The sequence below is a fragment of the Homarus americanus genome, unplaced genomic scaffold (genome assembly GCF_018991925.1).
Source record: "Homarus americanus isolate GMGI-L3 unplaced genomic scaffold, GMGI_Hamer_2.0 scaffold24523, whole genome shotgun sequence".
NCBI lineage: Eukaryota > Metazoa > Arthropoda > Malacostraca > Decapoda > Nephropidae > Homarus > Homarus americanus.
In genome coordinates this window covers 5,317,885-5,341,548 of record NW_024744357.1, presented here as the reverse complement: position 1 = coordinate 5,341,548, position 23,664 = coordinate 5,317,885, and the positions used below count along the sequence as shown (strand labels likewise).

Below are 23,664 nucleotides of genomic sequence, written 5' to 3'. Positions count from 1 at the left end.
ATCATACCACCAAATACTGTTATATATTTTATGCTTAATCTATTCACACTATATGGTAAGAAAAATTAAAACAAATTTAAGAAAGTGGGTTAAGGTTGACGCACTAGTTCATGAGGCGCAGTGTTCCTACGCCGCCATGTCTGGGGAAGGATATTCTACATAGGGAATTAATGCAGGGGAAAAGGGAATATTTAAGAGACGCTTATTTTTACTATTTATTGTGTTAATAAAGTATTATTTGCTATAGTTTTTAGGTAATTCAACTATTGATAGTATAATTTATATAACTAGTGTATTTAGGAGACCATAAGGCTAAATTAATTTCATGTGGAAGAAGAGAAAAACTAATTAAGTCTTTAATTCGTCCACTTTATACTAAAAATACTATTATAAACACATATACGATATATTAAATGAGTTAGAAATCTTCAATGATAATTTTTTGGATAATATATATTTCTAGGGACAAAATTATAAATTACCTTCTAGAAACAGGACTTTATAGGGATAATAGAACAGTAACAACAAGAACTTATTTAATTTACATATATACAAACAACACAAAGCATAAAATAACCATAAATATTAAAATTCAAGTAAAAAATCAGTACCTAAAATGTAGTATCTAGGGAAATAACAATATGACGCTATAGGGGAAAATATGATAGTGGCAGGGTAATATTAAGATGGTGTTGTGTTGGTGTGTTGTGTGTCCTATACTGTGAGCCTTCCACCCAACACTCTCTCTTAAATGACACCACAATGAGCAAGGGTATAAGGAACTTGGTGTCAAAAAGAAAGAGAAGGTTTAAAGAAGATGGATATGATTTGGATCTTAGTTGTATCCTTTTTTTTTATATATGTGTGGATTAGAACTGTGTGGATATGTGAGGTGTGATTCTTAGTTACTCTAATTTTTTTTTTGATTTTTTTTTGTAAATTTTTAATACTTGATAATCTATTAAAAAACTCTTAATTAAAGATGTTATACGTGGATGATGAAGTGACAGTGTTGTGTGGTGATAGAAACTGGGATTGTGTAGTGAAAGACAGTGTTATAGTGATGGAAAAAGTGTGTAGTGATATAGTGATGATTTTTAAAGGAAGATCTTTGGCCTTGAGAGTGATTGAAACAAGCACACCTGCACGGCAACACATGTACACCTCTACATACCTGTATCTACACACACATACATAGCTTTATACACATACATACATCCTATATACACATAGCCACACCTACACACATACACTTAAGTTCTACTCATACAACTGCATATACTTATACAATTCTACAGTACACTTTAACATATAACACTACATCTAAGCACCTACAAAACAACACTATATTATATTTAATGACATCAATATAAACACACAACAATAATAAACCTACATGTACACAAACACATACACACACACACACACACCCAACACACACCCACACACACACCCACACACACACACACACACACAGCACCAGGCTTACACAAGGATCACTTTAAGGTTGACGACCCTAATGCCAACCTAACCTAACCTAACCTTACTGAATGTTAACTCGACCTATCCTAATTTAATGCTAACCTGACCTAACCTAACTCAGTACTAAGCAGACCTATCCTAACCTCAGGTAAACCTAACCTAACCTAACTCAGTACTAAGCAGACCTATCCTAACCTCAGGCAAACCTAACCTAACCTAACCTAACCTAACTCAGTACTAAGCAGACCTATCCTAACCTCAGGCAAACCTGACCTAACCTAACCTGACCTAACACTAACCTAACCTATCCTATCCACTCATTCACCCTTATACCTGCAATACACCTGTCCAATACTATAACTGTATGTCAAACAAACACCCACCACCTGCATGACACATGTTGATTACACCTACACACTCAACACCTGTATCCACTGATTGATATACCTGTAATGTTGAAGCTTTCCCTGCATACCTGTCAGGATTTAGGTTGAAATGAGTTAATGAAAAATACAAAAGTAATATACACCTAACCTGTCCGGCCTTAGCATACCATAGACAGTTTCAAGTCAGGTTAGATGAGAAATCTGGAATTTATTGCATCTTGATAATTACTTTAATTTTTCTACTATATCTACAGCATCATGTGTCAAAGAAAATAGTGAGTATTGTACTGTAATAAAGCAAAGAGAGCTTCAGTATTACCAATCATTGAGTACAAGTGTTGAACGCTGGGTGTCTGTAACAGTGTCATATAGGTATTTCTACACAGTATATTACATCCATATTTTCCTATGACATATATGTGATCATGGTCTCTTTTGGACCTTGGTATCCTGGGACCACAGAGTAATCAGATCACATGAAGACTAGCTCCCCCCCCCCCCTGCTTATTTCACCTAAATATTGACTACCCTAACACTTACTTAACCTAAACTTAACTCCCAGGTAGCTTTAGGGTGTTTAACCATCAGGTGAAATAAGCTGGTGTGGCTAAACTTCATGTGATGTGAATAATCATTTGACACACACCAAACATAACCTAACAAGGGTCCATGATCACATGTAAGAATTATACTGGTTGGACTATTCACTATTTATGTGTCTGCTACACTACATTTACACAACATACTGTATCATTAAATAACATGTACATACCTCTATACCAGTGCAAGTACCCAGGTCATGTACAGTACAGTACCTGTCATGTCTTGTGGGTGACAGTGATGGACAAACCAGTGTGGCTGCTACTACTGTTTCGTGAGTTTATCTAATAGTTGTAGTAATGATGCTATAGTGTTCCATGTACACAGTGTTAAAGTACCGTATTCAGTATTTCTATTCAGTCATACCTATATGTAAATTTTCTGTTTAGCATTGCCACTATGTCTTGATATTTATTAATGATGTCTATTTTAATATTTCTTTAAGTGTAGTCATTATATGTAAATCCTGATGGGGGGTTAAGACAAGTTTTGAAATCATCGAGGAAGAACACAACACTAACCAACCTTAACCTAGATTAAAGTATCCGAGGATTGTTGGATTATAGGTCAGGTCAGGCTAGGTTAGGTTAGGTCAGGTCAGGTCAGGCTAGGTTAGGGTCTTGTGGCCTTCATCATGATTGGATTTTAAACTCAACATATTTCTTCATTATAGCTGTAAAGTAAACATGGTGGGGAACGATCTAAACCTTTACCCATTATTATCACCTGATGAGGGAGTTCCACACATACAAGAGGCCCCTCCCCATGCAGAGTCGTATTATGGGACACTCCTTCACTTGTCAACAATCATCATTTAACCTTTTGGGGAAGTTTAGACGCTAAGGAGAGAGTTGCCACTTTATTTCTCATATTTTATTTATGGGATTTATACTAATTTGGTTTTTTTTCAATAGTTGTAATGGATATTTAGTGGGTAAAGATATGAAGGCAGGATGTTACCTTATTATTTTGAATAATTTGGAGGGCTTTATTTTGATGTTTTTCTGTTGTGTTGCATAGAATGATAGAATTGATATCCAGTGAGGGTCAGAAGGCAAGAAAAGACAGGTGCAAACTTATGAAAATACAGTACTGTATATATGTGTAAATATGTGTATGAAGTACTGTGTATGATCTCATCTGTATGCATTCAGAACGGACATTACAAGACTAATTGAGTATATTTCTGACAGCAAGCAAACTATCATCATCCGAGTTACCAAAACCGTACTGTATTACTTTATTTTTAGGTTAGGGTAGATACACGGGTTGGCTGGGCTCGTGTACAGTTGTCAGGAATATTTCGACCGTGTCATTTACAGGAAAGTTTACTGTACCTCCTGAATATCATTGTGTGCAGTATTACATAGTTACCTTACATACACTGTATAAATTAGGAAAGGTTCTGCCCCCACAAAAATTTTGAGGAATGAGTTCACACGCTCATGCTATATATGTAATACCTTTATAATGCAGTGAGGAAGGAATGAAAATATTAGTTGAACACAAGACTAAGCACCCAAATACTACCGTAACCAAACCTAACCAAACCTAACCTAACCTAACCTAACCTAACATAACCTAGGCTGTACGACCTACCTTTAATGATCACTGCCAATACATACCATTCAATCTGAGTCTATCACACCTCACCTAATGTAACCTTGTGAAGTAATATGATCTAGTTTGGTTTGATTTAATTGGGTCGTGTCACCTGTTAATTCATCAGTAACTTGTTTAACCCTCGTGCGTCTTTATAGGGACATTATTAAGACTGTGACACCATTTTATTTTATTTTTTACTTCGTCTTCTGGATTTGCAGTTTGGGCTTTGAAACAAACTTGATGGTGAAAATTTCCTTAAGATATAATGTGAGAACTTCCCTTTAATCTTAATGCATGTTGTGGGTATGGATGTGGACCCTTGCTACCTTACTAAGTGAGTGCCAGATTAATATGAGTGTGCACGCCACCACCCACAGCCATGCTACTGCTCACCCATCTAACACTGGATGTTACTTTCTAATTTCCCTAGAACTTTATAAACAAAATCAGATCAGCTGAAGATTAGGCATCCCAGCTTATATCACCTAAGGATGATTTTACACCCGAACACTAACCAAACCTGACTAAACCTTCCAGTTAACACCAGGGTGTTTAATTATCATGGTAAATAGGCTGGGGGGAGGGGTAATCTTCATGTGGTCCTAGGGAGACTATTCTCTCTACAGTACTGTACAGTAGTGTGTACAGTACCATATATTACTGTAGCTACTTGGTCTATTGGCTATACAACATATGATTTAAAATGAAGGCAGTGGTTACAGCTGTGTGGTTGGATGAAGCCTTTACACTTGGTGTCCCTGAGTTCAGGGTCCCAGCAGTGCTTGGCCTGTTATCTTGGCATTTGCCCCTGGCCCCAATTTCCTCCCACACTGCCTTACCTTAACCTAACATAACCAATTTTGTGGCTAGTCTGTGATAAAATTTATTTTTCAAATGTACAGTATACTGTACAGTACTTACCAACCTCATGCAAGTAAACCACAAGAACTACAGATATGACTTTTTATTATTTTTTTTTTTACAGAAGGTTCGGTATAACATACAGGGAGAGTACAGTAAAGGGATGATTGGTGTAGCAGTCTTACATTGTTGAGATCATGCTTCATACAGTTAATTCTGTACCTTACTAACAGATGGAACAGGTAGTTAATGATTGGTGGTAAACAATACTTGGGGTGTACTACTGTAGATGATACTGTTGAGTTTTAACCTGTAGGTACATATATGTAGCTATTGGTTTCAGGATGTACAGTACAGTATAATATTCTGTCAAGACTACAGGTATGCTGATACAACCAGTGTTTATCAATTCAGTGAAAAACTACACATACAACATCACTAATAAATCATTATAACGTACAGTACATCTAAGAGGCGCAGTGACCTGGAGTCGTATTTTCTAGTTATGTTATACTATACGGTATATTTACAGTTGGCACGTGATAGTGACGGTGATCGCCTCACGTGCATTGCGTTACTCTGTGGTAGCACTGGTTTGTCTGGGAACTTTTTGTGGCCTAAACTTAATTGTTAATATTGTACACTGGGTTGGGACTGTTTTGGTCAGCTGATGGAGTGTGTTCGGTAGGGGAGGATCGTAGTCTCATGTGTAGTAGTAGTAGTACAGTAGCTTAGGTTAGGTTAGACGAGCGTTAGGGATCTCATGAAGATTAGGAAGTCCTGCTCATTCCACCAGATGATTAATACACCCATAAGGTAACCTAACTTGACCTGACCCCTTATTTAATATTATGGTGTTTAATTCATCAGGTGAAATAAGCTGAGGTTCCTAATCTTCAAGACAAATTTTCTTGAACTTTTAGTCTCCACCAAAAAAAAAAAAAAAAAATTACTAAGTTGTAAAACACAGTTAGGTAATGGTGGTGGTGTCGAGGGTGCCATCACTCCCGAGGAACTGGTAGATACTGTACAGTGGTCCCTCGGTTAACGAGCGCCTCGGTTAACGATTTACCTTCCATAAGATTCTTAACTTCGGTTAACGAGCAATCCCTCGATTAACGAGTTTTTTACGAGCCGACTTCAACATGTTTTCGCTTGCATTTGGCGGTCCACCAGCTGTAGTATTAGTCCGCCAATACAGTAATCGGTTTTAGGGCTTAAATTCCTTACTATTTTAGTAAATATCAAGAAGTTTATACTATTCAATAATTTTAAAAGTTTAATATTAACTTTTTTAGTCATTTTAACTATTATTGAACATAATTGAAGGTAAAGAAACTAGTTTCTGGCGTGCCATCCAGCCTGTTAACACACCAGACAGGCGTTAGTCTCTCTGTTTTAGTGGAGGTAACATCTTGCTTGAGACTCTCTTCAAGTAAATGCTTTTTTTGTGTTTCCAAGCAAATTATTGATCATTTTGAAATATATTTTACATATTGACAATATATAATGCAGTGCAGTGTTGTTTAAAGAAAATAATCTTGAAATACACCAAGAGAACTAAAATTTTATGGGTGAAATGGTGCCATGGGGTGACTTCTCTTCCACCCCAATGCCTTCTCTTCTTCCTTCTCCTCCATCCCCATTCTAATTCCCATCATCATCATCATCATCCAGGAGCCTTCTACATACACACCTCAAAGTAAGTGTACTTTTCTACCTTTTTTGTTGAATTTAGGCAATTTTCGGTGAGCTGGAACCAATTACCCAAAAACCCATTGAAACAATGGTTTCGGTTAACGAGTTTTTCGGTTAACGAGCAACCTGTTGGAACGGATTGTGCTCGTTAACCGAGGGACCACTGTAGTTTACATTCACTAGTCCTTATACAGTACCTCCACACACAGTACTGTATATACCTAGTAGAACTTACACCTACTTTAAAAGTGTCATGGAGTTCATATGACTTTATTGGGTAGAAATTCATCCATGTACATTATACAGTATATATGGCTAGGGACTGAAGATAAAACACATCTGGTACTGTACAGTATTGTCCTCATGAATTGAGAGAAAAGAAATTCAACAGGAGAAGATATCATGCTCATGAGAAGTGGGTTACTGTATAAATTTATATATTTTATCAAGTAATATCATTATCTTGCACGCACACTGCTGACATCATTGATAACTAGTGGATTGTAACTGATAACTGTAAGCCAGGACTTTGCTTCCTTGAGGGAGGTGTAATATTGTCTTTACTATACTTACAATAGTTCTGGGAGGGAGGGGGGGGCTGCTGTGGTCATTGTGTTAAGTCAGGTCAATGGCCAGTTATTCCTGAGAGCTGTGTTGTACCCTTGACAGCTGCGGTGATGATGATAGCATTGATGACAGTTGCCAGGCAGTCAGCACAAATGAGAGAATATCTGTAATAATTCTGTCATATTTCGTGTTCACTTATATGTTTATTCTGACTAATGATAACTTTATATAACTACTGTAGTATGACAATCAAGATCAGAATTATATTGTAGTCCAAGGTGTCCAGCACTGATGGATTTTCTCTATAGCTACACGTAACACCGTCCAGGTCCCCAGTGCAGTAGATAGATAGATAGCTTTACAGTTACTACCAGTGTTGAAAATATAACATGAAAGAGGACACATGGTGACTTCATTTGCTTCTGACACCTGCAATTAAGATAACACACTTGATGGAAGGTATTTGACAGGTATGACCACAGCTCGAGCTCAGAATACCTGTATACTGTACATTAGTGGATAACTTGAGGATTAGGTGCCCCAGTTTATTTCACCTGATGATTAAACACCCAAGTGCTGACCTCACCTGATGTCATCTAATTTACCCCCCCCCGCCCCTCCAGGTAGCATTATGGTGTTTAATCATCAGGTCAAATAAACTGAGGTGCTTTTTTGTGAAATTTTAATTTTTTTTTTTTAGTACTGGTGCCATATGGGATGGTTGGTTCCTGGTGTGTACCACATATACAACCACTCCTCGACTTATGATGGGGTTAGGGACCCAAATCCAGGTCGTAAGTCAAAAATGCGAAAATAATACATAGAAAATCTAAATTGAGTGTCTCTTTTTCTTCTCAGCACCACAAAACTCCCACTTTTAAGCTTGCCAGCCATTTTAAAGGAAATTACAAACAAAAATTTTGTCAGTACACAGCGCAATCACAAACATCGGGACTCGAAAATACCGTACATAATTTGAACAAATTTTGGTACAACTGGGGCGGTCGTATGTCCAGGTGGTCGTAAGTCGAGTAGTGGCTGTATACACATTCTTGTACAAGCTTCCCATGGTGTGTGTGTGTGTGTACAGGATATCCATGTACTGTACTAACATAGTGGTACTAAGAGACTGTCCTTTGTTTTGTGTAAGCGAGTCATTCTTGTCCATCTCCCCCTTTACTCACTGTTATGGGGCCCACACAGTACATCTCCCCCTTTACTCACTGTTATGGGGCCCACACAGTACATCCAGTGTTGTGTGATCTCTTCATCATTAATGGGACTTTCTCTGTTGGTGTTTTGTTTAATTGGCTTTGCTATTAGTGGTGATTCATGTGCCTATAAATACCGGTAGTTTTAATTGGGCTTCTGAAATATAGGTATAGTTATCCTTGGTTACATGAGAGGCGCCGGTGTTTTAGGCAACTGTCAGCTGGGTGAAAGAATTTGTTTGGCTTGAAAATTACCTAAGTTGCATAGATTAGTTAACTCATTTATTGTACTAACTGATACAACACTGAATATATTTTTTATATTTTACATGTATCGGGTACTGTATGTTTGGTCAGTGACGGCCGCTCTCACGTGTGTTGGCCACAGTTGTGTGTTGAACGTTTTGGATATTTAAAATTTTGTAAGTGTAAACATATCCCATAGACTCTTGAAACTTGTGATGAAGAATGTAAGTAGTAGTTCTGTATGGTATAAGGGTGACAACAGCAGCAGTAGTACCTCGTGACAGTTCAGTTACTTGTACGTTTGAAGGATTGACACAGCCTTGGTGGTGATCTACGTTATACTGTGTTTAAACCTTTTGCCGCCGTATAAACCTTAACACACGCGACCCAGATATCACAGATCGTCTTATTGCCATGGGCTTCCCTGCTCAGAAGCTGGAGGGGGTGTACAGAAACCACATTGACGACGTTTGCCGCTTCTTAGAGGACAGACACAAGGACCACTACAGAATATATAATTTGTAAGTATATCCCTACTGTATATACCTCTACTGTATATACCTCTACCCTACTGTATATACCTCTACCCTACTGTATATACCTCTACCCTACTGTATAGACCTCTACCCTACTGTATAGACCTCTACCCTACTGTATATACCTCTACCCTACTGTATAGACCTCTACCCTACTGTATATACCTCTACCCTACTGTATATACCTCTACCCTACTGTATATACTTCTACCCTACTGTATAGACTTCTACCCTACTGTATAGACTTCTACCCTACTGTATAGACTTCTACCCTACTGTATATACCTCTACCCTACTGTATAGACCTCTACCCTACTGTATAGACCTCTACCCTACTGTATATACCTCTACCCTACTGTATAGACCTCTACCCTACTGTATATACCTCTACCCTACTGTATAGACCTCTACCCTACTGTATAGACCTCTACCCTACTGTATATACCTCTACCCTACTGTATATACCTCTACCCTACTGTATATACCTCTACCCTACTGTATAGACCTCTACCCTACTGTATAGACCTCTACCCTACTGTATAGACCTCTACCCTACTGTATATACTACCTCATAAATATGTTGCTCGTTATATTGCCAACCTGTTACCGTTAAATACAGTAAGTGTTGGATTATTGTATCTTATGTACTGATGTTATTGTTGTCCTTCTCGATCACTCCTGTTTTATAAAAGAAATATGGCCAGGAAGAAGGGTATGGACAGGTGGTGAAGTCAGTGTGTTGTAAACTGTTCATTACTGGTGGTGGTTAGACTGTAGCTTATGTGATCTTTTTATTATATTAAGTGGAATGATGTTTAGATATACTGTAGTTATTGTACTGATACATCATAAAATCCTCTCCTGCCTTTTCTTAACTCCTGACAGAACAGATTATAGATCTCATCTCCTTCATTAAGTTTTCATATAATGTATAATATTCTCTCCAGTTTTTATTCAGGTCTGTTATCAGTTTGGTATACAGAATGTTAGAAAAGTCACTGTGTACCAATGATAATTAAAATTACAGTATAGTTTTTTTTTTACCCTTTTCTACCTACAGTAAATATTATAAATGATCATAGTAAATGTTGGAAGTGGATAGCTACCATTCCCATTATTTACTGTAAGTATAACAATGTAGATATAACAAGGAACAACTATAATGTAAATTATTGTAGATGCACATGGACCTTTCTAACACCTTGTACAATATCCTGACTTGCTCGGAGGTTTGGTCAGGGAAGAACCTTATTAGGAAAGCCAGCACCAAGATTAGCGTCTCTAGATTATTTCACCTTAATATAAACCACCTAACTTAACCTCCCCCCAGGAAGCATTAGGGCATTTAGTTAATCATTTATATATAGGTGATCTGTATAAATTGTTCTTGTGGTGTCTGTGAGCCAGTGTGTGTTGTCTTAGCTGAAGCGAGACATCTGTGAAGTTTGTGTCTGTGATGCCTTGAGAGTTGTTATATATATATACAGTACATCCAGTCAGAAGGAACTTGAGCCAGTGAGTGTCATGATACTGTGGGTATTGTATAGTAGTTGTGTGTTTGTTATAGTAGTGGTCTCGGTATAATACTCGAGGAGATTATTGTAATACAGTAACCTTATGACCTGTCACCATTTGGGGGTGGCAGGCACAGTAGTACTCGAGGAAGACCTGCTGACTTGCTCCTCACTCTGGTTTTGATGTGAAGTAGGTTTTGTGGATCCTACTCTTGTTGTTTCTTAAGATTGTGTGCATTAAGATAAAACCTTTGTATTTTTTTTAGGTGCTCTGAAAGAAATAGATCGTATGATATAGCAAGATTTCATAACCGCGTTAGAACCTTCCCGTTTGCTGACCACAATCCTCCTCCTTTGATTGACATCGAGCCATTGTGCAAAGACATGGCAGATTGGCTTAACGCAGATCAGAAAAATGTGGCTGTTGTGCACTGTAAAGCTGGAAAGGTAAGTCCAGTAGTGTTTTTATTTAGTGTACAATGACTTTAATTCTTATAGGTGTAGCTATTGTTGTCTTTACCCACATCAACAAATATTATTAATATTTGTAATGTCGGTAAAAGTGATAAATAATGACATTAAACCAATGATTCATCTTTATAAAAATACTAAATAATGAATTATCTTGGTGAGGATATTTAAAACATGTTGCCTTGGATGGTGAAATGAGGAAGTGGGGAGGGAGGACTACACCACATTATGACATTTACCCTCCATAATATGAGCTAAGGCACTGAGTCCGCCTGCCAGTGATCCCCTGAAGGCAGATCACATGTTACTAGCCTTCTCTAGTTACCATAAAAACACAGTGTAAACAGTTTCCACCCATCAGAACAATGTGTAGTAGGATTTTTAAATAGTTTAGGTACCTTATTGGTGGCCCTACAACACTTGCCCTTTGTGGAACTGACTCATATACAATACTGTACAGGAGCCATCACTTATGGGGTAGATGTCACACAATATTTGGTATATGCACAATGGGGAGCTTTTTATTGATTATTGTTTTTATTAATTTTTTATTAATTATTATTATTATTATTATTATTTTAAGAATTTGTAGAAGAGTGTAGAGTGTATTTAGAAATGAGTGATATGGAAATATTTATTGGATGGTTCAGGATATAGTGAGACAGGATGAGGAAACATAAGGCTGAGAGGTTCTTAGTTCTTACACTGGAAAAATATTCATATAGGGATAAAGAACATATTTTTTTTTTGATATTCTCCATGAACTACCTTTCTTCTATATTTGGGATTTGCACAAAGAGTAGCTATATATAATATGTTGGTGAATAATTTGACCATGTGATGAGTTCCATGGTAGGGCATTTGCCTCGCTGGTAAAGGGTCGTGGGTTCACTTCTCAACTTGTTTAGGGAGGGTCTGGATTCTCCCTCGTTGTACACTCGTAACCTCTGCACACTCAGGTGGTGGAACAACCCGCCGGTGAACGAGCATCCTGTTAAGAGGAGCATTGACCCCTCTAGCTGCTGAGGGCTAAGAGTCAGGGGACCGAGACCTCTCCACCATCTTACATCACTACAGAAAAAACTCTGGGATTTTCTTTCTCAAGTGGTTTACCCGAAGCCTATTAAGAGAGGATAATTGTGAGGACGAGAGAAAAGAAGTGAGGCAGTGGGGAGTGTTTAATGAAGCTCAGGAAGATCCAGCAAGATACGGCTTATCTTGGGGAGGTAGACAGTGACGGAAGTGTGAGGTGGCGAGGGTCATGACAAGAGGGGTAAGGGGAGTTAGACACACACCCATAACTCTCAAGACACTTTATGCCTTATTACTGTACCTAGATCTGTGAGTGTATATACTGTATTTATATTTCAGGGTAAATAATCTGACATACAGCGAGTTCTGCTATAACGCGTGTTTTGACAACTCGAATTGGCTCTAACGCGATTTATGAATAGAGGAACGATATTTGTATAACGCGAACGCTTGTTTGCTGTAACGCGATTTTTGCTTACTATTTCTCCAATTTTGTGGTGTTAACTGTGAATATGGTAAAGAAGAATATCTCCAAGAAGCATTCTGGTGATCGCATTCCCGGTGATGATCGTAAAAGAAAGGCTATAACCCTTGAAGAGAAGCTCGATGTTATCAACCTCAAAATCACCCTTCTCCCCCATCAAGTTATATTCATATTTTTTCAAGGTAAAGTGTTACATTTACTGTATGATTTCATTATTAGATATGAATGTAACATTTATTTAGACTGTGCTATCCTTTGTGTTAGGCTAACTACTAAATTTTTTTCGATTTCGAGTAGTAATCTGCACCTAACCCTATTTTCTCCATAAGCCCTGTTATTTCTATTACGCGAATTTCTATAACACGATGTTTTACAAGAACACAACTATCGTGTTATAGCAGAACTGACTGTACTGTAAGTAGATAGTGTGGGTTAAGAGATAGATAGTGTGGGTTAAGAGATAGATAGTGTGGGTTGTGAGATAATCAATACCCGGTACCTGGAATATTTGCTGGTGTGAGAAGTTAGGTTTAGTGGCGCCGCTTACTGTAATGTCATCCATGTTTTGTGTCGCCTCACTGCCTGTGTGTTTACTGATCATGCTCCTCCTCTCACAGGGACGAACAGGTGTCATGATATGCTGCTACTTACTTCACTGCCGGTTCAAAATTTTAGCACAAGACGCATTGGATTTTTATGGAGATAAGAGAACTTTTGATAGAAAAGTAAGGTTTTGTCTTATTAATTATATACACTGTACTATTATTCAATTGTTACACATGTATCATAGACTTCACTTGTAATGCTCTGTTGTACTAATAGAAGTTAAGAAGTGAGGACCAGTGATGAATAATTATGGTTTTATTATTTCAGGGAGTAACTATACCCAGCCAAAGAAGATATGTGGAGTACTATGCCAAACTAGTCACCTCAAACTTTAATTATAATCCACCTTATGTCCGCCTCAGGGAAGCCAGAATGACTGCACCATTATCCAGTGTAAACTCAGGTCAGTGAGTCATGTTACTTGTCTGCTGTAGGTGTTGTGAGTCCTGCTGTAGGGGTGGAGGTTGAGCTGAACCAAGAACAGGCTCTTTATTTCATATCCTGTCATTCAGACACTTTGTAACATTTCCCATAGGTAATATTTGTGTATTTAATTGATTTACAGCACAGGACATAACTAGTATATATTGATCAGAGCTGGAGGGGGGAGGGGGGGCAGTGCATTATATGGCTATGTAGGTGTTAGTTTAGAATTTGTAATACATTGGTGATGTACCTGAGGATTCTTATGAAACTGGTGTTGGTGGTAAGATGCCAAGTATGCTGTAGGAACTTCCTATCTCATTTTCTACCATCGTTCATAAGTTCTAATGAATTTTCTTTGGTATATGGCACCTATATTATGAACCTGTCACTCTTTATTGAATATTTAGTTTCCAGGAGACAGTGGATTCATGTTTGTGGAGAATCATTCCTTATAACTGCAGTCATCATGTATTATGACATATTAAATATATTGAGCAACAATAGAGAACATTTGTTGGAGAAATATGGGGATGTGATGCAAGTTACGTAAAAGATAAGGTAGTGGACGGCCAGGAAGCAGCGATGCAGTGAATGAGTAGACAGCGTGGCTCTGGCTGATTTTGGGGATGGATGTGTTACTGATGGGTGATGCTAGGTTGTGTGAGGCAACAGGATATGAGGCGCTACGTGAAGAAGGCAACACAGTTCTGTTATTTTACCAAGTGGATGTTTGGAGGTACATTATGGAGAGTTGGTTATTTATATACTGTATTGAGTTGCCACATATGCAGCTGGGGCTTTGTTTTTGAAAGGAGGAAATCTATTTCACCAGAAAGAATTGAATGGATGTTTGATGACAAAGGAAGGATGAGCCTGGTTTTTATGTATGGTTCTGACCATTTCATTATAACAGGAAAAGTATGGAAAGAGTGTCCCATTTCCTGCTAATAGAACAGGATGGCACAAAACCTCCCTCAAACTATAATGTGAGGTACCAACCACAGCCATGTGCAGTATACTCGTTCAGTGTTCGGTAATCATCACTTCAAATAGGTAAAAATTGACCAATGATCTTGGTGTACTGTGTAATGTTTAATTGTATTTTTAGTGTTTGATCGAGGGAATGATTAACAACTATGATCACTGATTTGTTATACAAGCCAATAGCCAGGTGGAATATGATGACGTAGATAGGCTGCACCATTTGATGTATTGGCCATGATTAACAAGATTGATTGGCTGTACATGGTGTTTCGTATATAGGGACTATAGCCTGTACTGTATGAGGGTAGAGGAGGGTAAACACAATGGCTCCTACAAAGTATAAGGCTCTACATTGGTTCCTACAAAGTATAAGGCTCTACATTGGTTCCTACAAAGTATAAGGCTACATATATGACACCTTCTTGGCCACAAACCTCCTCCTGCAGCAGATCACATCACAGGAAGTTGGGGAATATCATGTGTTACAGTACCTCCAGTTTCCTGATGACCACTTGTGGATAGTAGCTACCAACCCCTTGTCCCTAGTTGGATCTGTCTGAATGTTCTTGAATTGCCAGGGTATTACTGAGCTGTATCTTTCATCATCAATGATAGTAATAAATAAAATTGTATTGTATGTATTCTTCTGTTTTATGTAATTTTTGGCCTAGGAACAGGTCAGTGATAACTTCTACTCTTCTGGTGCCAGGTTTAGTTATGCTCACTCAGGTTATGACTGACTACACTGCTGGATATAACATGCTTCTCCAACCTCAGTAAGGTAGCAGGTCTTTTATAGGTGGTGACAGCTTCTTGCACATTAAACAAGATTTTCAAGTAGATAGACCACCCTGCCCCACCCTTTATGCACTGTCTAGACAATATTTGAGATGTGTAATTTTCTGTGTAGTTCTCCTTTACAGAATTATGCATCATTGATTTCCTTCTGAAAATTTTAAGGAAGTTTATTCTCACCTATAATATAGTTTGCTTTTCTGTAGTGTGATGTATTCTATGCAGGTTTTGGAAATAATAATAAATGGGTCATGTTTTCCATTTTCAGAGGTGTATCTGGTAATAAGCACCCACAATAACAAAAAGGGTTATAGCTCGCAACCGTGTGACGTGCGAAAAGGCAAGGAATGGCTGCTCCTACCCGTCAAGAATGAGGAAGCCAGACCATTTTCAGGGGATATCAAGATTGAGTTGAAAAGAACCAACTTTGTTAGACGAACAGTAAGTTATTATACTGTTTCCTTATTTAATCCTTTAGGCCTTCTCCCCCATGAAGCAAGGTACACACACACACACACACACACACACACACACACACACACACACACAATTAATAGTGGTAACATCTCCATGGTTTGTAGAAGAGATTGAACAAATGGCACTTTACTGATCCACTGCAACTAATGGTGACCTGGCACCTTGGATTAATGTTCTCTCTTCTACAGATCCTCAAGATGTTATTTATGGTCACTCTCCTATTGCTGTACATGAATGCATCACACTATAGTCCTCACCACCCACAACAAGGTCCCAAATCTGGTGTTCCCCCTTTACTGTAGTAGCTTCATACAAACAAACCAGCATTACCCATTTCCTACCTGTCTCTCTTTCAATATTTTTATCTTATTTTTATCTATCTATCTTTCTCTTAACATCCTGTGTGGTTTTATTCATTCTGCTGTATGCACTAGGTAGGGTGACTAGCTTTGAATGTAGATGGAGTGAGGACTGCTTATTATTTTTTTATTTATTTTTTCTCAATCTTGGCAGCTTTATTTCTGCTTTGATTTAACGTGGCAGTAAGCAAGAGGAAACAAATTCGACTGTAATATTCTCCCCTTCCCCCTCAAAAACAAACAAACTTCTCCTCAATGCTGTAGTGTCCTGCTGTTGTTCTCCTGTACTGTGTGTTCCTGTAAATCCCTTTACCCCATTCCTCTATCTCCTCCTTGCTCTTCACCTCCCTCTCCTGCAGCAGTTTCCTTCCAGTAGATTTTAGCTATGGGCTAATTGGTTCACTAGAAATGTAAGAATGTATATAAAGAAAAAGAGACAAGCTTCTACTCCCTTATATACTGTTAAAAACATTCTCCCTCATGTGTTCGCCTTACCTTTATATATATAACAGTAACAGGTAAGAATAACATAACTTAATTGTTGATTGAAATGACACAGTTTAGATACAGAGTCCGAGGAGTGTTCAATGTGCGTGTGTGTTTATATTTATCTGGTAATGTTTAATGTTTCAGGACAAATTACTCAGTGCCTGGTTAAATACGCACTTTATATTCGAGGAAGGGAAAAAAATAACTAACGGCTGCGAAATTACGGCGTCTGACCAAAATAATCACAACACCTGCAACACACAGAATATCAGACAAAGGTAAGAGTGCTTGTTATCAGTTATTATCATCTTCCTCTTAATCAGCATTTTTTTTCTTCATCCTTTCAACAATTCTCATTATGTAAAGAGTAATTGATGATAGTTTTACTTCTTCTGCTGTAGTTAACTTCAATTACAGTATATACTAAGTTTGACTCCATCTTCCTTAGTTAACTCTACCAAGTTTTATTCCATCTTAGTTAACTGAACTTATTATGATCCTCACTGTCTTTGAATAATAAATTAGATGTACTGTATAGTATAGTATAGTATATGACTGTATAGTTGTTAGCTTGTATTATGCTGTGTTTATGGTGTAGGGAAGTTTACTGGTAATATTGTATGTACTGTAATCTTAAATGATCTTTGATGATTAACCATTCCAAGTCCAGTACATAAATCAGTTCCATAATCAGGATGTTTTACACAGCAGTATTAAATAACCTGCTACAGTAGGCTGCAGTAAACACTATACAGTATTGTAGTTTTGTAGGACTATTGTCTTTAATATTTTCTTGTCTAAATTGCAACACATTTAGTGATCATACTTACACACAAGAAGGTTAGCAAGTCTCTATTGGTCTGTGCAGAAGTAATAGTTTTCGTGTGGCCAAGCATGACTGCTTTAGGCACAAGAGACGGGAGTCAGCAGAAGCGAGGGCACATCCCGCCGGCCTCGGCGGGGACAGGCAAGACTCTCGCAAGTCCGAGAGGCACAGTCGCGATCGGGAAGAGAGCAAGAGCCTCCCCACGGGGCATCTCACCAGCCTAACACAGGAGGACTGGCCTCCCCCCGGGGGTGATCTCAGTCCCTTTTCTCGGCCCCGCCACCAAAATCGTCAGCGTCGTCGTCACCATACCCAGCATCTCCCGTAAGGATGCTGTCCTCCCAGTGTGGTGTTTTTAGCTGAATCCTTAATGTTTGAGGAGCACTCGCACACTTGGTTGCTCTCACAGTCTTCATAAAGTGCTTCTATCCTTATTCCCTATGTATTTCTAAGAAACAAGTGCTGGAAAACTCCCCTTTCACTAAACATTGCAAGTTTGGAATATTAATATTCTCGGTAAAAAAAATCAAGTTTTTCCAAAAGAATATTACATGACATGAGAATCTCTTCATAATTGCTGATATGATATGAGTGTTGCAGTAGTAGACACCTCAGACTCAGAAGCTGGATATGGAGTTGTTAAGTGTGTGCTAACTGGGAAGTGTGCCTGACTATATTAGTACTGTACAGTATGTTTATCTCTAGGACCAAGTCACTTCCAGTTGAGTCCCATGTGATGTACTAATAATGTCTTTGTAGACAAACATTAGTTTAGTTTGACAAGACAGTCTGAGAATCTAATGATAGACTTGCGCACAGATTAAACCTAGAAAAGATGTTGTACTGTAGCCATAAAATTTTCTGTTTTTTCTTCACAAAGTTTCGCGGTCAGCTGGACACCGGGCGGGTGAATTATTTCTCAGAAATGTGTAACAAGAATTAGTTAGACTGTGAACACTTAAATCATCCATATTGTTTTGTACTGACCACAGCACCACACATCAGATACTGTATGTAATGATCATCTTGTAACACAAGTAGTGTTGCAGGTTGACACAAGTCACAATAAAAACAAAACTCTTGATAAGAGCTCAACTTTATGGAGTTTCTCCTGTACTCAATGTAGTTATTCCAGTGAACATGTTACAGTAATTGGATAAGTGACATTAACATATTAAAAACCTGCTGTGAGTGATGAATTCCAATCCTATGACTTTGTCTATGTTGTACAGTACACACATTATTTTAGTGAAGCAACAAAACCATATAGTAATATATTTGTTGTTGTTGCAGAAGGGGATGTTCAATTATTACATCAATGTGGATTTTTTTGGCATTGAATTTTTACAGCCCCATTTTCTCCCTTCCCCACTTAACAGATATCATTAGCAATCTGCTTCCCATCACACTGTAATTTTTCCCATCATCATGTAGTCATCCCCTGCTCCTTGCATGTTGAGTCTTCACAAATACACTACAATGCTTACTTTGTATATGTAGAGTACAGTTGCTTAACACACTTCACCGCCCCCTACCGTAAGTAATATACAGTACAGTACCATTTTTCACCCTCCACTCCACTTCCCTCTGTTGTCTCCGGTGTAATACTTGATCATTCCCAAAATCATCATTGTATACTATTGGAGAACTGTCATTAAATGCTTGTTGATGTACTGTTAAAATAATGCTGGTATGAGCAGAGAATTTACCTGACTGTAAGCTTAGTAATGAGTGTGTTAGTTTTACCTGAATGATTATGATTTTGAGAGGAAAGTGGCACCAGTTGCATGACAGGTACAGGAAGTGACCGGGTAGACCATGACAGCAAGTAGAAATATCTGCTTACATGTGCTCATATCCACGATGCTTCTTATACCAGTTCACCGTGTGTATTATTGTATCAGTTGACTGCTTGTACCTGCTGCATCATTTTAATAGTACGAACTTTAAACTTGTGTGGGTCTTGTGTTATGCTTTGGTTGGTGTAGAAGAGGGCCGAGGGAAGGTCACTGTAATGTCACAACTTATCCACCTACCTACCGGGCACCTTCATTTCGGCTGTGCATCTGAGGAACTTATTCTTCACGTACTACACTGTAATGTTAAGGTAGTGAGTGAGTGTTGCTGCATTTGATTTTTAACTTTTCTGCCTTCAGTTATTTTTTTTTAATATACTTCAAGTGCACTTAAAAATTTAGTGTTTGGAAAGTGTACTGTAGAATGTTTGACCTCCTCCTCCCCCCCCCCCACTCCCTCACTCCCTCCCCTGCTCCCTTCTTACCCCAGAAAAGGAAAATACCCTAAAGAACAACCATCAGAGTAAAGTACAGTAGTTGCATCTTGTATCACTTGATTTTTTTCCCATGTGTTGGAAAGTTACCATAATATTTGTAAGACCAGAGTTGTGTATGTACCGTACAGTATCCACACTTATTTATCTATCTATATGGCCTGCACTGATGTGTGACTTCAATTGTTATTTTCCCCCTTTAAACCTTATTATTATTAATTTTACTACAGTGTAATGACTATAGTGAAGAAGAGTTAAAAGGACATACTGTACATGTCTTGTGGAGGTTTTAGTGTTTGGTGGGAGATGGTTTGGACCGGACACTGTAACGGGTTCTCCCACCGTTGGTAGTTTAACCCACTTATTGGCCTTGTGTATAATTGTCCTGCACAAAATTAATCTCCAAATGTCTTTTTAAAGTTACAGTTTCCAATTTGTTTATGTAAATCTTTGTTCCTTACTTCATTTGTTTTCCTCCCAACTTCAATTTTTCCCCATAGCATACTGGTTAACCTGGCTTACAAAGGTAAACTTCTTTTTATTCTTATTTAGTAATGCTGAAGGCAGAAGCTTTTGTGTATAGTTCAGTCATAATATGTAAGGTATTTCAAGTACTGGACTATTTTGAACAAAACATTTCACAATATTAACCCCTTCACTGTGGGGACGCCACTTCAAAATTTTATTTATTAACGTCAGAAAGTTTTATTCAGACCAGAGGGAACCCTGTACACAAGGGATTAAAGGTCTTTAACTGGGTGGGGGGGGGGGAGATAAATTTTGGTTACATTTGACCTATCCACAAACCTCCTTGGCCACCAACAACCAATCAGGTCCTGTGAAGTGTAATGACAGCTGAGGATGATCAAAGTTACAACAGAGGTTCAAAATAGTTCCACTTAAAATTCACTGAGTGTGATCATAGTACAGTACATTATTCTGGTACCTGTACAGTATCACATACCTAACTTTTGGTATATCCAGACCAGACCAAGACAAGGGGATGAAGTAACCCACGTCACATCACATTTGCAGCAGCAGACTCTCACCTAATGTAGAACAAATGTAAACTGACTTAGTAGTGTTTGTGATTCTACCATCGTTACGTAGTTGTTTTTGAAGATCTATTTTGCCTCTCGAAGGTATTTAAGACTTTGAGTTAGCAGCTTATGAAGGTGAGTACAGTAGGTGGCTGGAAACCTTTGTTGAAGCATTGTGTATTTACTGTTTTTTTCTCTGAATTTTGAAAATGTCATAGAGTTCTGTACATGATTTAGGTAGGTATGCCTTGGTTAATGACAGATAAGGTATATATTTGCTGTATAGATTCTCCTTTATTTGACCAAGATGTATTTAAGGTTTTATCAAAAGTATTCTTCTTAGATTTAATGTATGTTTTGCATTAATAGTTTGCGATATTTCTCATGTCCACTGAAGCTATGGTTGTACATCTGTCGTCTCTCACAACTGTTGAGGAGCGTGTATCAGAGAATTCATTAGGGAGGATTCATCTGGATAATAGTATTTTAGGTTAATTAATGCATTTATCAAGGATTTAACTAGCGAATGGAAGTATTAAAGTCATTTTAAGGAGCTGCCTTCAGTGATTCAGAGGAACACATCACGCTTTACAAATTCAGTAAATAATTTTGTCTTAGGTGATACTGTACTCTGCCAACCAAGTATCTTTTAATCATTGTGCAGTTTATTCATTATCTGTTCAGTATTACCTCTCTGTATGGAAATTTGCTATAAGACTGTATACCGATCTGGCCCTCAGATTCCAGTAGTGTATATATATCAATCAGGGTACATTAGGGTTTTGTATTAATTCTGTTCGTTATGACTTTCAAATTAATGAATTATTCTCAGTTAGACCCGTTCATACGAGTTAATGGGAGGCGGTGTGAGTTGAAGCCGTAGTGATCCAAAGTCTCTGAAAAAAAAAAGAGTTGTGGTAGTCCCTCAAATGTACTGCATCCTCTCACCACTAGAAACCTTCCTGTCTCTCTGTTGGGTTAACTTAGATACCCTTCACACCTGTAATGTAAGAAATAGTCGCTTCAACGTGTGAAAGCTCAATTGAACTTAACCATGTCCCTGAGCAGCGATGGGGGGTGATTAATATTTATACATTCTTACAGTTTATGAATACAGTATCTTATTATTGAGGAAACTTTATGTTCATATTTGTGTTAAGTTTCAACCCCGGTTCTTATTTCCACAATTAAACTAATGGACTGTGTTGACACGGTTCATCTTAGCTTTCGTGTTCTTGGCCATGATCTGTGTATAGTTGCTTAACTCTACCGTATTCCCAGAAGTGATGTAGGTACAGAACACTCAGAACATAGGAAACACAATACAGCACACTGACGATACTCTAATTGTCTCCCTTGTTTGTTTGCCATCCATCCAACTGACTTTTAGATCAAGTTTATTTCAGGTAAGTTTTATAAATTAATGCTTGTCCATGCTTCTTAACCTGTGGCTCCAGAGTGGTGGTGGTGTTGTTTAATACAGCGTAGAGTTGTCTCGAAGAAGTAACGACTGCGGTCCCTCGGTTAACGAACGGTTTGATTGTACTGTACTGGTATTTTGTGCTTCGGGTTTTAATGCATCTTTTACAAGTTTCCAAAAGGGAGAATTTAAACTTGCGAGTTGTATGGCACGAAGTTGTGATGTCTTTATATTATTGTGGTGCTGTAGTTGTTGATTGATACAGACACTGCATGTGAGCCAAGAGTTTCCTCTGTCTCGGGGATTTTCCGATTTATGGGTGATTATGTAACGAATTAAAGGACGTATAACTAATGAAAGGTTGCACAAAATTTAATTAAAATTATGTTAAGGCATTTGAATATTGTTGTTCATGTGAGACCAACATATTTGTTCTCCATGCAGGAAATATAATATGGTGTTAAGCACTACCTCTCTAGGAGGGGGGGGGATTAAAAACAGTCAATATTCTAAAATTTACTCTGGAGAAACATAGTATTGGGCATTTTTTATTATTGGAACTATAACATCTTGTAATATTTAAGACATGAGGAATCAGATGGTGGGGTGAGCACTTGGGTAGAAGTTTTCAGAGTCTGGGTGTTACCATATTAGGTTTGGAAGACCTCCTGGAGAATAGCACTTCACTTTAAATGTAGACAGATGTGTGACAGTGATGCAAGTGATGGCCATGACAAAAATGCAACGTGACACACGCATTAAATTGCAACTTTAGACACACGGAAGAATATGATACTGTACAGTTAACTTAAATATAAGGTGTGACCAGACTACCATTACACTATGTTAGATGTGGGATATGATATATTGTTGAGACATTGTAGATCACCTGAATTATGTCATAAAGGCTCTACTATTATCCTTTACCCTATTATGATTTTGTTTTGGATGTGCGAATGTGTCGTATCATTTATATAAGTGTTGCTGACTTCTGCTCCTGTAGCGTGTGCGTCGGGGCGGGAGATCCATGGGACGAGGCGCGGGCGAGCGAGCAGGAGGTACTGGTGGTGTTGAAGAAGGACCAGTTGGATAAGGCCAACAAGGACACACATCACAAACTACTACCGGAAGACTTTCAGGTCGGTCAGCATAATGTGTGTGTGTGTGTGTGTGTACTCGTGTGTACTCTTGTGTGTGTGTGTGTGTGTGTGTGTATTATAGGCGTGAGGGTAAGGTCAAATGAACAGTTGCATTTAGGA

At 38.1% G+C, this 23,664-nt stretch overlaps 1 protein-coding gene across 21 annotated transcripts in view; it reads left to right on the top strand.

Annotated features, from left to right (window-relative positions):
• The first annotated feature begins 685 nt into the window (after positions 1–685).
• LOC121877846 (phosphatidylinositol 3,4,5-trisphosphate 3-phosphatase and dual-specificity protein phosphatase PTEN-like) overlaps positions 686–23,664 on the top strand; it is a 48,394-nt gene continuing 25,415 nt past the window's right edge. For 20 of the 21 annotated variants that reach the window (XR_006091050.1, XR_006091052.1, XR_006091055.1 and 17 more), the window contains exons 1-9: positions 686–841; positions 9,048–9,177; positions 10,973–11,153; positions 13,311–13,418; positions 13,567–13,702; positions 15,773–15,945; positions 16,974–17,107; positions 17,698–17,979; positions 23,409–23,544. Coding sequence is in view for 14 of the 21 variants with exons in the window: in XM_042383753.1 (XP_042239687.1) it covers positions 763–841; positions 9,048–9,177; positions 10,973–11,153; positions 13,311–13,418; positions 13,567–13,702; positions 15,773–15,945; positions 16,974–17,107; positions 17,698–17,979; positions 23,409–23,544 (1,359 nt within the window). In the remaining 7 variants the exon portion in view is untranslated. The remainder of the gene's footprint in view (positions 842–9,047; positions 9,178–10,972; positions 11,154–13,310; positions 13,419–13,566; positions 13,703–15,772; positions 15,946–16,973; positions 17,108–17,697; positions 17,980–23,408; positions 23,545–23,664) is intronic. The other variant, XM_042383754.1, reaches the window with a different exon arrangement.